The sequence below is a fragment of the Myotis davidii genome, unplaced genomic scaffold, assembly GCF_000327345.1.
Source record: "Myotis davidii unplaced genomic scaffold, ASM32734v1 scaffold13, whole genome shotgun sequence".
NCBI classification, from domain to species: Eukaryota; Metazoa; Chordata; class Mammalia; order Chiroptera; family Vespertilionidae; genus Myotis; species Myotis davidii.
The window spans coordinates 1,107,856-1,123,259 of record NW_006286243.1 but is presented as its reverse complement, the minus strand read 5'-3'; the positions used below and the strand labels follow the sequence as shown (position 1 = coordinate 1,123,259).

The following is a 15,404-nucleotide window of genomic DNA, read 5'->3' as shown; positions in this document are numbered from 1 at the left end:
GCTGTTGTAAGCCACTAAGTTCAAGATAATTTGCTACTTACTACAGCCTCAGAAAACTATTACAATGCCCAAGCTGGTCGCTTTAGGCCCACTTCATCCCCTCCCTCCCCAGTTTCCACCACTGCACATAACCCCCTTTCCAATGATGTGCTGGCCCTCCTATTTGTACTTTAAACAATTGCTTACTGAGCACCCAAAAAGAAATTGTTTTCTAGTGGCAGAATTTCAGACAGGGGCAGGTGATGATGGCAGTATTTGGGGACAAGAGAGCTTGGAGGATAAAGCAGAAAAACAAAGTCACTCACTATATCAAGTCGTTAGACCAGATTCATTTTTAGAGTTCCAGGCCCAGAATAGCTTTAGAATTTGGGTTAACCAGACTCTAGCCACCATTGGTTTTCAGGAGGAAAGGGACCCATAGGAACCCTACATTGAATAGCCAGAGGGACCCACAGAGGTAGGCCCACAGCTCCCCTAAGTAGAGGATCTGAAGCCAGATGTCCCTCTGCTTCTTAACTCCAGAAGGCCTACAACCATCCAGACCATGTCCAGCCTGAGCTGTGCCCACCTGCATTTCCTCAGAGGCGTTGCAAGAGCTACTGGAAGGGGATGCCCGTTTGCACCGCTGTTCTCCGCTGCTCATGGCCCAGGAGTTGGCAAAGTCGTAGGGGTCCGAGGTCATACTCCCTGTGGAGAAAAGTTTCAGGAAAATTAAGCCACATTTATACTGATCCAGGACTTCTGAGTAAAAACTCTACGTCTGTCATCTCCTGAACCAACTCCCATTAGATTCGTACATAGGCATCTGGGGTGGGAGTAGTTTTTGCGCAGCACACAACATAACATGACAGAGCATGGGCCTCCAGAGCTCAGCCAGAGTTTGGGGAAGACAGCATGAAAGATAAGGAGTGTGCCCACCCATTCCCGCTTCTCCATGGCTTTGCATGCCACTGTCCCTGCGTGAAATGTTCTCCGCCTCCTTACTGCCTTGACTACCTCAACTCATTCTTCAAGATGTAGCTCCTGAACCACTTCCTCCAGGAAGGCCTTCAGAACAGACTCTGCTCCCTGTCCGCCCCCCTAGCCTGGGTTGGGTGGGCTCCTTCTCTGTGTTCCCTCTCTCAAAATTCTCATCATCCTTTTTGCTTCTATTCAACCCCCACTTAACTCTGAGCTCCTTAATTCAGAGCACAGGCTGTGTACCTTATCTCTAAATTCTTATCTGGCATATTATGGATACTCAAAATATTTTGCAGAATGAAGGTAAGATGTGACATGGAAACTATACCCTCCAATCACTGCACCCCTGTGCTCTCTGGTATCTGTGCCTTAGGGCTTATAACCGTCATGTTCCTGTCAGCTACTCACAACCGCTGTGAGGACCTCATGGGCCTACATGGCATGGTGCACAGTAGGTACAGCCAGCAGCAGCATTAATAACACTGTTCAACCTTCCTTTCAAAGAGCTTAATGGAGCATTGAGGCAAGCAGCCTTTTTGCACAGCCAGGTCTAGAAGAGTAAAGCATGTTTTAAGATCAAATAATGAACTGGGAAATAGGAGACATACTATCCCTGGGGAAAGAAAAGAAAAGCAGAACCTTAGAAATGTAGTCAATTGGCTTCTGTGATGTCAGGAAATAATGCCCCACCAAAGGTATATTTACTTCCTCATTCCCTGAACCTAGAATATTTCTTTATATGGCAACAGATGTGATTAAGTTAAAGATCTTGAAAGGAAGAGTTTATCTTGCATTACCTGAGTATGCCTTAAATGCAGTCACATATATCTTTGAAAGAGAGGCAGAGGGAGAACAAACAGAGACACACATAGAGAAGGTGATATGAGGATAGAGGCAGAGATTGGAATGATACAGCCACGAGTCAAAGATTGCCAATAGTGTTTAGAAGAGGCAAGGAATAGATTCTCCCTTAGGGCCTCCAGAGAGAGTACAGTCCTGCCAACACCTTGATTTTGGACTTCTGGCCTCCTAGAATTGTGGAAGAACAAATTTCTGATGTTTTAAGCAATCAAGTTTGTGGTAGAAGGCAACTACAGGAAACCAATACATGGGAGAAGCCAAAGGGAAGGGACCTAAATTTGTGGAGTTTCTGATGTGTGCTGGGCATCATGACAGGGCTGCTCTCTGGGTTCTTGGTTATTCCATAGCACACAAAGTAAGCTCACTTTCTAATATACCATATTAAGAAAGAGGCAGAGAAGCGGCTTTGTGTTGGGTGGGGAAAGCTCTAGAGAGAATTGAGACCTCTAGGGCCCAGTCTCAGCTTTCCTTCTATCACCCTATGTGATCTGGGGTTGATTCCACCATGCTTCTAAGCTCAATTTTTCATATGTAAAATAAGCGGTAAGACTAGATGACTTCCGAGATCCTTCCATCCTTGACCTCCCATGAAGTGAAACTCTAGGAGCTCAATCCAAAATGAAGCATAAGGATGTCTACTAGAATGACACAGGTTTGATTAAAACAATTAACAAACTTAATTCAATGAGTGTATATAGAATCCTGCAGCATTAAAGAATACATACATAGAAAAACTGCAAAAAAAAGATTATGTACTAGGCCACAAACAAATTTACCCAAATTTCTAATTTAACTGAGAAATAAAAAATTTTAAATGTTTGTAAATTTTAAAGACATTTTATAGGTTAAGAAAGAACTCAAAATGGGAATTGGAAAATTCATAGAACTAAGTGAAAATATGTTACATATCAAAATTGGTGTGATACAGCTAACATAGTACTTAAGGAAAATTAATAGCCTTACAGGTACATATTGAACAATTAAAAGTTTGAGAAATCAGTGCTGGAAAAGACAAAAACAACTGATCTTACTATTTTCCAGTCTAATGAAAAAAATAGCCAACTGTTTCTTTATACACTAACCCCTTAATCAGAAGGGTAGTCAGGTGATAAGGAAGAAGGAGAACATATACAAACGCTCAGTTTTTGCAAGGGAGCATCACTAATTAAATATTTATGTAACTGAAATTACCAAAAATTAGTAGTGATTTCCACATTGTCCACATTACCCGCATTGCTTGTGAACATACACACATGCGCGCGCACACATAAACTGGCCTTTGGGGGCAGTGTTGAGTCCTTCCTGTATAGATTTCACCTATGAAGTTTTTTCATAGTGGTTCAGGGGGCGTTGTTCACGCAGCATTTACCAACCATCTCCCATGTGTAAGTTGCTATGGGGAGTTCAAATTTGAAGCAAGTTGGGTTTGAGGAGCTCCAAGATCTGGTGTGACGGGAAGTCCCAGCAGTGAGATGGAATGCTGAGAGATAAGGTTGGCGGGATACATTGAGGTGAGGTCCTGGAGAGGCTGGCGTGCCAGGGGAGGAGCCATAGTGAAAGTTTATGAGCATAACCACACCTCCAGGAAATGGCACCCCAGTAAAGCTTACCTTCTTGGGTCCTAAAGTCATCTTCGGCAAAGATGTTAAAGTTGCCACACAGCCCACAGGTCTTGTTGAAGTATCTGTCTGACAGCAGGATTTGGAAGCTGCCACTGCCATCGATCCTGGCCACAAAGCCATAGGCCTCACTGGACAGCTTGTAGTACCCAGCCTCCGTTTCTAGATACAGCCCTTTGGAGGCATAGGGCATAGAGACACTGGAAGGACAAGGATGAGCTCAGGAAGTAGGCTTCTCAGGCATTTTCTGGCTGTCTCTCCCACCCTTCAACCCCAACCCCAGACTAAGGGTTCACATTGTGGTGTAAAGTGGCTGAGGGCCCGGATCAGCCATCAGGAGCCCTGACTTCCTCTGGACCCATTTACTTCCTGTCTCTGGGCCCCAGCTTCTTCACATTAAAAATTAGAGGGGGTATGCAAGGGGTATTCCCAGACATCTGGGGCTTCTGACTTACCTCTGGTCCCCTTGCAGCACAGTACCATTGACAAACAAATGGATGTCAAAAAATTCCCCGAGATACACGGAGAGGCTCACTCTCTTGCCATTTTGCAAGTCCCCTGAAAGACAAGAGTCAGGAGTGGTGATTATTATCCAAAAGAGTTAATACATTTATTTATAATCATCACCTCTATAACCTTATGTCTGTAGAAAACTTCCCCCAAAAGATGTAACAAATGAGCAACAAAAATCTCCCCCAAAATCTCATTGCTCACTCATTTTATTCATCTAGAAACATTTATTGAGTGTCTTCTGGATACATAGCTTTCTAGTAGTCCCTTATATTTCTCAAAAGAAAAATGTAAAAGCATGACCTCTTTCTTCTGGGGGTTTACAATCTAAATAGAAAGCTAAAATGAGCATGAAAATATTGACTACATTGTAAGGCAGCACATAAAAGTGAGTTGTTGGTAACAGGCACTCTAGGATGGGTTATTTAAAATGTTATTGAACAGCTCTAAACAGGTGCTTTGTTTAAAATGGAGATTCACAAGTCCCACCTCAATTTACTGATTTTACTCTCTGGAAGAAGTTTAGAGATTCTGTAAGTAAAGTTCATCATTCTGTGTGGGGAACTTACTTAGGACACAATAAAGAATCTGTTTTGCCCTTAGAGATTTTTGGATAGCCAAACACATGATAAAATAGTCTCTGACTACATGACAATGGTCCAGTTGTTAGGGACAAACAGAGATACGGGTGGTGGCAGTTACACAAAAGCAGAAAAACAGGTGGAGACACATTTTTGCAACATTAGGAAGACCTGGCAACCCACAGCTAGTCCCTGAGAACCGGTGCTCGAGCAGGGCCCTTGGGATTCAAAGATGATTGAGAGGCAGTGGAGATGAAGGAGACAGAGGAACAGTGTAGAGTCTAACCTCAAGGCTTAGAGTCTGAGAAGCTGATGGAAATAGGAAAGGTGATGACAGCCAGTGAAGACCGAGACGGAAGATGCTGGAGGAAGAGGGGGCTGGAGGAAGAGGGGAGTACAGTGCCATGGGGCTCCTGTAGAAATGGGGCCCGGGGCCCAGGTGAAAAGTTAACTTGGGGAATGAGGAAACGTGCCTTCTCCTAGCAGGGTCAGGGGAGTGTGGGATCCAGCTCCTCAACACAAGAGGAGGCAAGGATGTCTTTGGAAGGAAGTCCAGGAAACTTGGGAGGTTCGTTGACATGAGGTCCTATTGCCACAGCTGGGGCCACTGATAAAGAGAGTGAAGGACAAAGCCGCCTCAGTCACAGCCCAGCAGAGGTCTGCGAGGAGGAGTTCCCCAATGGGGGCCTGAGCTGGACCAAGGCTGCTGGAGGACAGCGGTCACCTGGGACACACACACACACACACACACACACACACACACACTCATAACCAACCAGAATGAGTAAAAAAAAAAAATAGACTGGTTTATGGTGAAATTTCAGTGAGGGCTGTCACATGTGAAGAACTAGCCCAACAAAAACTTATAAGCATGTATGCATAACCCATGGACACAGACAATAGTGTGGTGAAGGCCTGAAGTGGGGAAAGGGAAGGGGCTAGAAGGGGTCAATGGGGAAAAGGGGGTACAACTGTATAACTTTTAATAATAAGAATAAGTTTTTTTAAAAAAATAAAAAAACAAGAACTAGCCCAGCAATTTTCAATCTGTTTCATCTCATGGCACATAAACTAATTAATAAAATTCTGCAGCACCCCAAAAAATACATGTTTTGCCAATCTGACAAAAAAATAGGTATAATTTTGATTCATTCACACCAGACAGCTATTATTGTGTTGGCTGTTGTCATTTTTTATTTGAGAATCTACAGGAAAAGAGGTCAGTGCCCCTGACTAAATAGTCAGGTATGTCATGTTTTAAATATTCGTGCAGCATACCTGTTGGAAATCGCTGAACTTGCCCATTCTAAGACTAGAGTCTTGAATGATATGATGTTAGCAGCTCAGAGATCACCAGGAAAGGCCTGAGTCCACACACCACACTTTGCAGAGCTCCAGACCCACAGTCAGGAGTCAAAGGAGACGCCGACCGAGATGAAGGGCTTTCATCCTGTTTGACTAGCCTTGCCTGCCCTGCATTCTCACTTAAAACAGTTTCGCAGCTAGCATGTCTTTAAAAAGTGGAGCAAACTTTCTGATAGCCAGAAATTAGCCAAAGAGAAACACACGAAACTAGACAGCTAAGGGTAAATTGTTGATGGAAGAATCCAAGCGGTGAGTATATGGGTCTCCACTGTCCTATTCTATCACCTGTTCTGTATGTTTGGAAATGTTCATAATAAAATGTTGAAAACACAAACAAATGAGACAGCCTGGCAACAACCTCTGGTTTGCAGTGGAGCAAAGACTAAATCCCTTCCCCGGCCTCTGCTGGGGCTAACAATGAATGCTACCCCCAGCTTGGAATGAGCGGGCTCCATCCATGACTGCCTGCCAGAGAGGGTACAATGAGCCCAAGAGGTCAGGGTATTCACGTCCCTAATAACCACAGAGCCTATCACCCCATCAGGACAGTTCTCCCTGCCATCTACCCCCAGCCTCATAGAGCAGATGGGCAGGCAGTTCTGTCCCTGATTCACTGGGTAACTCAATCAGTATGTCTATCATCTCTGAGCCAAAGGCATGTTCCTCCTGGAAACAGGAGAGGACTCCCTGTGAGCCTCTCCCTTTAGCAGGCTCTCTCTCACCTTCGTGGAAATTCAGAAAGGGCCATGAGAACAAGTCAGCCAGGAGTGTGTGACTGGGGGTGGGTAAGGAAGGCTTTGGATACCATCAGGAGGCTTGGGGTGAGCCACCACCCTGCAGCCACAGATCTGTCAGTCCTCCAAGCTTTCACAGATGCAAAGTCAGCAAAGCAGCTGTTCCCCAGAGACAGAGCTGAGCAGGTGCGTAGGCAGCCCAGAGGCCACTCATGGCAAGGTTGAAAGATAGAGCCTACAAGGCTGGATAAGCCAAGAATGCAGCAGAAGCAGAAAGTCAAAGGAGAAGGAAGCAGGAGAATGTGAGACAGAGCCCCGAGGCTCCCACTGTGTGTGGGTGCATGGAGCCCCGCCCTGTTCAAGCAAATGATGAAGGCAGCCTGGCCCCACAGACCGTGGGACTTAGGTCCATCAGGGTTGGGGGTGCTGATACTTGAGGTAATTTGCCCATCGTCATGGAGCTAGTGACTGATGACAGAGCTGGGACTCAGACTGGGTACTGGTTTAAGTATTTGAACGGTCAGCTCTGTGACCCCAGGGGAGATTAGCATTAGGAAGCAGAGGAGGGAGCCTCATGGGCAGCGCCCACTGCCCACCGAGTGCTGTGTGAGGCAGCATCCCCATGGGGACATGGGGCTGGCTGCCCAGGATCATCACCCATCTAGGGGCGCGAGTGGACAGGGGACTGGGATTGGAATCCTTGGTGAGGACTGAACTGCCAGGAGCCTGTGGAATTGCTGCCCCGGGGCAGCTGAGGGAGGCCCCAGATGCCGCCCATCCTCCTTCAAGGCAGGAGGCAGCAAGAGGAGTTTTGGAAATGTATCCTGGAGAAGTCTTCAATTCCGAAAAGCCTACTCTGGCAGCACTGTGAATCTTGGCGATCATCAAAACAAGTGGCTTTAAACCATTTTCCCCCAGAAAAGCAGAGTAAAAACACAATTTCCTTTATGAACCAGTACGTACACACCCACACCCATGCATTTCACACAATGATACTTATCCTCACCGTGTGCCATGCACTCAGATATTCTCTGATGTCTTCTGTTTTATTCCATTAATTTTGTAAAAGCTGGTTACATCCAGTAAGTTAATTCTAAGACTCCCAGGGCATGACTCGGTGTGAAAAACTCTGATCTAGACTGGCTCCCTTTTACAGGTGGAGAAACGGAAGCCTGAGTTTACAGCAGGGTTGCTCCATCTTGCACCAATGACACCTGGGCCAGGTACTTCCTTGTGGTGGGCCGCTTCTACCCACCTGCAGCATCCACCCCCGGTTGTGACAACCCAAAATGTTCCGGACACTGCCAAATGTCCTCTGGGGAAAAGTCACCCCAGTGAGAAGAGTTAACTTGAGGCTCCACCCCACACCTGGGTTTTCTGACTCACAGTCCAGATTCCCTTAGCCCCACGGCTGCCTAACAGGACACCAGGATTCAGTTAAGCACTAATGCAGGGGAGAACTCTAGGTCAGCCTTCTATTTTATTTTGCTTAGTTCCCTCCCTGCAGAACTCGAGGGAATCATGATGTGCAGCCGTTCGGAAGACAACCCTTTAGAAATTGCCAGTGAGCCTGGAGGAGTGGAAGAGTGTGGAGGGGACACACCCACACTCCTTGCCTACAGGTTAGCACTTCCCATAGCTGCTAGGAGAAGATGGGCTGGGTCTCTACCTCCCAAGAGGCCAGAGCAAACCAGGGATGCTCTCCCCATGGCTCCTGAGCTCAGTGCCTGAGGATCTAGGTGGGGAACAAGTCTCCCCCTCATGTTGGAGAAGCAGCAGCCTGGAAAGCAGGCTGGCCATCGGAGCCAGAGCAGCTCTGAGTGCTTTCGGGAATATTCAAGTGCGGAGCTGGCTAGTCTGCATTCCAAACGAACACTTCGCCCTCCCCTGTGATTCTGATGCAGGTGATCGTATCCAAACGCTGAGAAACAGAAATCGGGTCGGATGCCATTCGCTGATGCGGACACTATGGCTTGGGCTGGGGAAGTGACTCAGCACGTTGGTGGGGGTTTCTGGCTCTCTCTGGGCTGGCCTGGGAGCCAGATCCTGCAGGGTGGCTTTAAAAGAGCAGTCTCCCCAAGCAGGACCCCTGTCGTCTCTTCCTTTTCCCCTCTGCTGGTGGCCTTGGCCTGGGACCCTGGAGCCTGCCTGCCTGCCCTGGAGGAGCCTGGTCAAGGATAGGGCCTCCCCTTTGCACCGGGCGGCCCTTCAGGCTGAGACATAAACACTTTACTCAGGATGTGTACAAGGTCCACAGACACTCAGAGAGGAATGGGAATTTGCAAGTTAGAACTGAGAAAACAGGATGTCGTTGGAGAACAATGGAGCGGAGCTGTGTACGAGGACACAGTCATGCTCACGGAACTAAACCTGCAGTGTCCAAGCCTGCTGGACCCCGGCCCCTGGCCCTGTGCCCCTGAAGCAGCAGGGCCAGCCCCCCCCCCCCTCTCAGGCCCAACCTCCTCAGATTACTTCTCTCCTCCCTATGCCTTACTCACCATCACCATCAATTAAACCAATCTCCATTAAAGTGTGGTCCATAGTCTGGTCTAGGCCAATGACCTGCCAGAAAACTGACACTTGACAAGAGCAAATTGTTATAAGAATAAGGACCCAGGGCAGGGAGAGGAGGGAGCACTGAGATGTTTTGAAAGAGAGGCCTAACACAGCACTTCGATTCCTCCTTGGCCACGAAACTCAGAGGACAGCCAGAGAGGCAGGCCAACATGTTGGGGAGGGTGTTGATGTTACCCTAACCCTGACAGAAATGGCCCCAGGACCCAGCAGCCCCTGGTCTCTACCTTGTTCCCATCAGACAAATGCACGTCCTATAAGGTGGCTGCTTTCAGTCACTAAGGTTTGGGTAACACTTTACATGTGCAAATATTATATCTCCCTTGGTCCTGACAGTGTCTCTATTTTAAAGATGAGGACATGGAGGCTGCAAGACAGTGTGTGACTCCCCTAAGGACACTCCATGAAGAGCCAGATTAGAGAGCACAGGTTTTATGACTCCAACTCTGGTTCTTTCTATGCTTCGATTTCCTGCTGGGGACTCAGCCACCAGGTCCCATGGGGAAAAAAACTGCCCATCAGCACAAGTTAATGAGCCCAGTTCTAGAAAGGGGTGGGGTGGGGGCTTCCTAGAGGAGGTGACAGCGACAGCTCAGAGGCATCAACATAGCTTGATAACCCTGACTACTGGGGCAACCATAAGGGGAAGGGTTCCAGAGTTGGGTTTAAGTAGTGGAGGGGGCTTTTCCAACATGCTGCTCAACCCCCTCGCCCCAGAATGTGATTATGTATTGCTCACAAACCCTTCTCCAGGGTAAGCAGTCTGGAGCAGAGCAGAGCTAAGACACTGTGGGGTCAAGACAGCAACCCTCCCTAGTGTCTCCATGGAAACCCCTCTTCCTTGAAACACCGCTGAAGCTCAAAGCCATAGGGTATCATTATTTCCTTCTTTCAAAATCTTCCCCGTTACCCTCCATTTCCACTGACACCCCCCAGACCCATCACAGGTGGAAGGTCTCTACCACTTCCATCATGATTTTTATAGATAGATGATAGATAGATAGATAGATAGATAGATAGATAATACAACTAAAAGAGAGGAAAAAATAAAAATGTGTTTTCCTTATAATGAGAACCTTTAAGATCTACTCTCTTAGCAACTTTCAAATACACCACACAGCAGAGTTGACTAAAGTCAGCATGTAATACCTTTCATCTCTAGTACTTATTCATCTTATAACTGGAATGTGGTACCTTTTGAACACCTTCATCCAGTTCTCCACTCCCCACCTTCCAACCCTGGTAACCACAAATCTAGTCTCCTTCTCCTATGAGTTTGCTGTTACATTGTTTTGTTTTGCTTTTTGAGTCCACATATAAGTGAGATCATACAGTATCTGTCTTTCTCTGATTTATTTCACATGGCACAATGCCCTCAGGTTTCATTCATGTTCCGACAAATGCACCATAATTTTTAAGGTAGAAAAATCCACTTAAAATAAACATTGGGACCACCTGAGATTTAAGGACCTAAGCCTTCAATTTCCTAGGGAAAGTAGGGCTTGCTTTTTTTCTCCCCAATGTGGGTCTGGCCATTGCCATCGCAACCTCCCCAAGGCTGAGGACCCCGCCTCTGCTACGTTGTGTAGCATCCCTCACTCACACAGCACACACATCTGATTAATTCTTAGAGTGAGAAGGTCACCAAACCCCAGTTTCTGTCACTGCCTCCAGCCTCACTTCCAGCCTTGGAAAGTTCCTTCACCCTGACAAACCCAAGATCAAAACCCAGGTCCTCCTTTTATTATCTGTCATAGAATCAGACAACCTCTGTGACTTCTCCATTTTTGAGACAGGAGCGATTATATCTGTCCCTACATCTCAGAACTACTGTGTGGGTGCAGAGATGACCTGGGCATGATACCAGCAGTTTTCCAAGAACACAGGAAGTGCTCAACACTAGTGTGATGCTCTGAATTCCACCAACACACAGAGATCCTTGCCTGGTGCTAGGGGCTTTGCCTGTTACAAAGCACCTTCTACTTCATCATTTCTCTTGATGCTTTGAGCTCCCAGAGTGTTGCCTGGACCCAGAGCAGTGGCCACAATCACTGGAGAAGCATGAAGACTCTCCATCCCACCAGGCTCCATGGAGAGAGACCCACGGAGAAGCCAAGAGGAGCCCTGTGTGATGGAAAGGCCATTCCCCACGGTGCTCTCTGCAGGATCTTCAAGAGCAGGCACTGTTGTAAGGAAATCTCCCCTACGCTTCAGACCCCCACATGCCAGGGCTGAGCTCAGCTGGCTCCCACTCCCTCTTCCTCCGTTCGGTGCCCAGGACTCACCTATGAGCGAGAAGGAGTGTTTCTGGCAGTCTCCGGCCAGGAGGTAACTGCAGTCTCCAGCAAAGCTGTACATGCTCTCATCAAAGGTGCTGATGAAGTCGTCTCCAAAAAGGCTACATCGGGCCATTGGTGACCTGCCAAGTGACCCTTCTGCACAAAGGGTCCCTGGAGGGAGAGGTCACAGGTGAGCACAGCTGAGACCACCAGCCCAAAAAGCCTTGTAGAAATGAGGCTGCATCTCACAGAAATTGGGCTGTGGGGAAGTACTTTCCCTCCTAAACAAGGCTAAACCTGTTGCTTTCAGCCCCCAAATATGACCCAGGACTCACAGCAACAACGGAGGAACAGTTTTTCAGGAAATCTATTTGGTTTAATGCCATTTCCATATGCATTTAAAATGTGATACATGCTCATTATAGAAAAGTTGGAGAATACAGAAGAAAAATACAAAAATGTTAAAATCATCCATCAGTAGCATTCATCAATAACTAGAGTTAACATTTTAGTATGTTTTTTCTTCTGTTTTACAGCATATACACAATTGTGGGTTTTTTTATAAAATTGTGATCATCCCATGCAAATTATAACCAATTTCTCAATATTTTCAAGAATTTGGCACACCATTGTATAGATTTCCAAAATATGATTTGAGTGACTGCATTATACTTCACATTAGATGAATATAGTATAACCCCCTATTGTTAGGATTTTAGCACTTTCCACATTTTCTGATTGTAATGGGCATCTTTCTACATTAATCTACTTGTATACCTTGAACATATTAATTCTAAACAGATCAGCCGACATGTCTGAGACACAGAATCTATAAAGTGTTAATGCCTACAGGGTCATATGCTTACTCCACCCTCACACTGTGTGTGTGTGTGTGTGTGTGTGTGTGTGTGTGTGTGTGTGTGTTGGCAGGTGAGGAACATCAGAAAATCTGTTAAATCCATTTTCTGGGTCCCCAGCTGGAAGATTCAGAGGGTGTGATCCATGTATGTTTTGTCCCAGACTAACCTGTGTGCCGCAGACTGGGTGCTGCTGGCCTGAGTGGTCTAAGTGGGGACAGACCAGGGTCAGAAAAAGGTCCCTCCTGCCACTCACAGGCTCAGAATCTCAGTGACAGAAGGAAGACGGTGCAATGCAGTGAAAAGGTGCTGGCCTGGGACCCAGGAAACCTGACCTCTGGTCTTGGCTCAGTGTGACTTTGGAGCATTTTTCCTCTCTGACCCTCCGTCTCTTCATCAGTAATATGAGAGGCTCAATGAGATAACCTCCACAATCCCTTCTAAAACTAGTAACCTATCGGCGTCTTGGATTCCTTTCTCCCCACACTCCTGCCCCATCATACTGTTCTGGGTGGCCCTTGTACTTATTAATTCCCCGACTGAAGAAGGCATTTGCAGGCACCTGCTCCTTGAGGAACACAAGTCAGGGCCAGGGGGCTCTGCAGAACTTCTCCAAGAGGAATTGACCAGGCAACCAGGGACTCTGGCCTAACCCAGGTTGGACACAGGTGAGCTGCAGACACATCTGCTTATTTCTGGAAGGGGGTTGTTCCCAATAGTCCTGGGGCAGGAGTGGAGAGTGGGAGCACTTTGGTACCTACCTGGCAAGGTGAGGACCAGAGCAAGCAGCACCCTCGCCAGCCTGGCAGGAATCATCTGCAGAGAAGCAGGAGAAATGAGCTGGTGGTCACTGCCCACATAGATGGCTGCTGGTATGTGCTACTGTCCATGTGTGAAATGGAAAGAACATTACTTTTAAGCAAGAGAAAAGATTGATCCTCATTGGCCTGAGTTTGCCTTTGAACATGGAGTGCTGGTCCCAAAACAAAGTCCCTGGCCGGGCCCAAGAGTAGTCATCACTGTGAGCCAGGATCCCAGCTCCTTTCCCAAATAGCAGTCTCAGAGCTAGGACAGTGAGGAGGGCTCCGCCTTCTCCTCTGCACGCTTCCAGGCCAGCCTGGCCCTTCTCATTTCCCTGCATGCCTGCAGAAGTTAACAGCTAGTTCACACCTAATTCCTTCCTGCCCTTTCCACACTTGGCAGCAAACAGGAGGGTAGAAACTATCTTTTGCTTTTGTTCCTACCCAGACACCCCAACTTGGAGAACACTCAGGAACCATATTTGCTGGTCAGTCACCCCTGCTGTACCATGAGCTCCTCACTCATCTCCATCCCCCAGTACCCAGGAGATGTCAGGCAGTTGATCTGATCGATGTTCAGAAGTCCAGCAGCCCTGAGCCTGGACAAGAGTACCCACTGTGTGGCCCACCAGGGAGAGACAATTGACACTGGCTGGCAGAGCACATATCCCTTAGAGCCCCTGTCACATTTGCTAAATTAAGTGTGGAATCTGTCCCTTGAGATTCACTGGAGGTGACTCCTTTCCCACCCAATACCCCAGCCAGCCAAACAAAGAGAGATTAACCCCATCTATTACATATACAGTGGGGCCTTGACTTACAAGTGTCCCCACTAACGAGTTTTTCGAGATACGAGTCGTCTCTCGGCCGATTTTTTTGCTTGAGTTGTGAGCTAAAATTCGGGTTATGAGCCAGCTTCAGATACCCCATTGCTAGTTGGCGCAGCGAACGTCACAGTGAACGCCACAACAACAGCCCAGCATCACGAGTCTCACTCGTTCACTTTAATAATTTGACATACGAGTAACTTGAGTTATGAGCTCCGTCACAGAACGAATTAAACTCGTAAGTCAAGGCCCCACTGTATGTGGAAGGAATACTTTGATGTCAGTCATGGCCAAGTCTTGGTCCCAAAGCAGATGCCCTCTCCCACAGCCTCCCCACACACAGGCACAGCAGGCTGCTCCCAGAAAGTACCAGAGGTGAGGGTAAGGCTTGCTCCAGTCTCCTGTAGTCGAGTAGTATAAGCAGTAAAGCCCAGGCAGGAACAGAAGCAGCCACGGGACCCCCAGAGGCAAGTGGACGAGGGGGCATTAGGTTGGTCCCTGGCTTTGAATCACCCTCTAAACAAGGCACTTCTAGTCCAGGGAGTGAGAAGCCCAGCTCCCCAGGGGGAGGGGTCAGCCTTGATCTTTCTCCCACAACTGAGCCAGCCCTCCTCCCAGAAGACCATACCTTCCCCTGCAATTGGGGCTGCAGGTATCTCCAAGATCCCTTGGGAAACAGGCACGCAGCGGCCGCCAGCCCTAGGCCATGCTCTCCAGTGGCTGCTGCACTGATGGGGTGCCGCAGCTCTGCCCTGGCTTGCTGCTGACTGGCCCAGGGGCTGCGGACTCCCTGCAGCCAGGCAGATAAAACCCAAGTGGTGACGTCCACCAGCCACCCCCTTCCCACCGCAATGGCTGCGGACTGCCACAACAGGGGACTGGCCTCCTCTTAATGACCAAGAGGAAACAATGAACGGAAATGGTATTAGAAATACCTCCAAGCCGATAAGGCTTTCAACAGTTTGGTGGGAGACCTCTTGGCAGCTGCCATAATGAGCTGCCTTGCCCTCCTCATGCCCCCTAACACTCATCCCTGGTCCTCCCCTTATAGGCGGGTCCAGGCCAGGGAGGAATCCAGCCAGATCCGGCTTCTAAGGCCAGATTTTAGGGAAGTTTAGAAAACACCTCAACCTGAGCCAATTTAGTCACCACATTTAGAGGAAGGACAGGACTAATGCTTCCTGTTCACGTTAGGTATTTTGAATGGTCCTGTTCTGGCCCCTGACAAAAACAGTCAGTTTGGGTCCTGGCCAGGGTTAATGGATAAGTGAAAGATGAGGGGCTGGTCAGAAGTCCAGGCTTTTGTAAAATGATGACTGAGATGGTTTGCTTCTAATAGTCCTCCTAAAGATTCTTCTACCACTCGTCCCCTGACCTTATACACACACACACACACACACACACACACACCAATCCTTCTTCTCAACCTCCAATTCC

General features: G+C 47.8%; 1 protein-coding gene across 1 annotated transcript in view; it reads right to left on the bottom strand.

Annotated features, from left to right (window-relative positions):
- The window catches only part of VWF (von Willebrand factor), a 118,244-nt gene extending 103,425 nt beyond the window's left edge, over positions 1-14,819 (bottom strand). Inside the window, exons 1-6 of the mRNA XM_006757606.2 lie at positions 14,596-14,819; positions 13,102-13,156; positions 11,490-11,654; positions 3,896-3,998; positions 3,432-3,640; positions 569-687 (exon numbers count right to left, since the gene is read on the bottom strand). Coding sequence (XP_006757669.1) covers positions 569-687; positions 3,432-3,640; positions 3,896-3,998; positions 11,490-11,654; positions 13,102-13,156 — 651 coding nt within the window. The 5' untranslated portion in view covers positions 14,596-14,819. The remainder of the gene's footprint in view (positions 1-568; positions 688-3,431; positions 3,641-3,895; positions 3,999-11,489; positions 11,655-13,101; positions 13,157-14,595) is intronic.
- Positions 14,820-15,404: the final 585 nt, after the last annotated feature.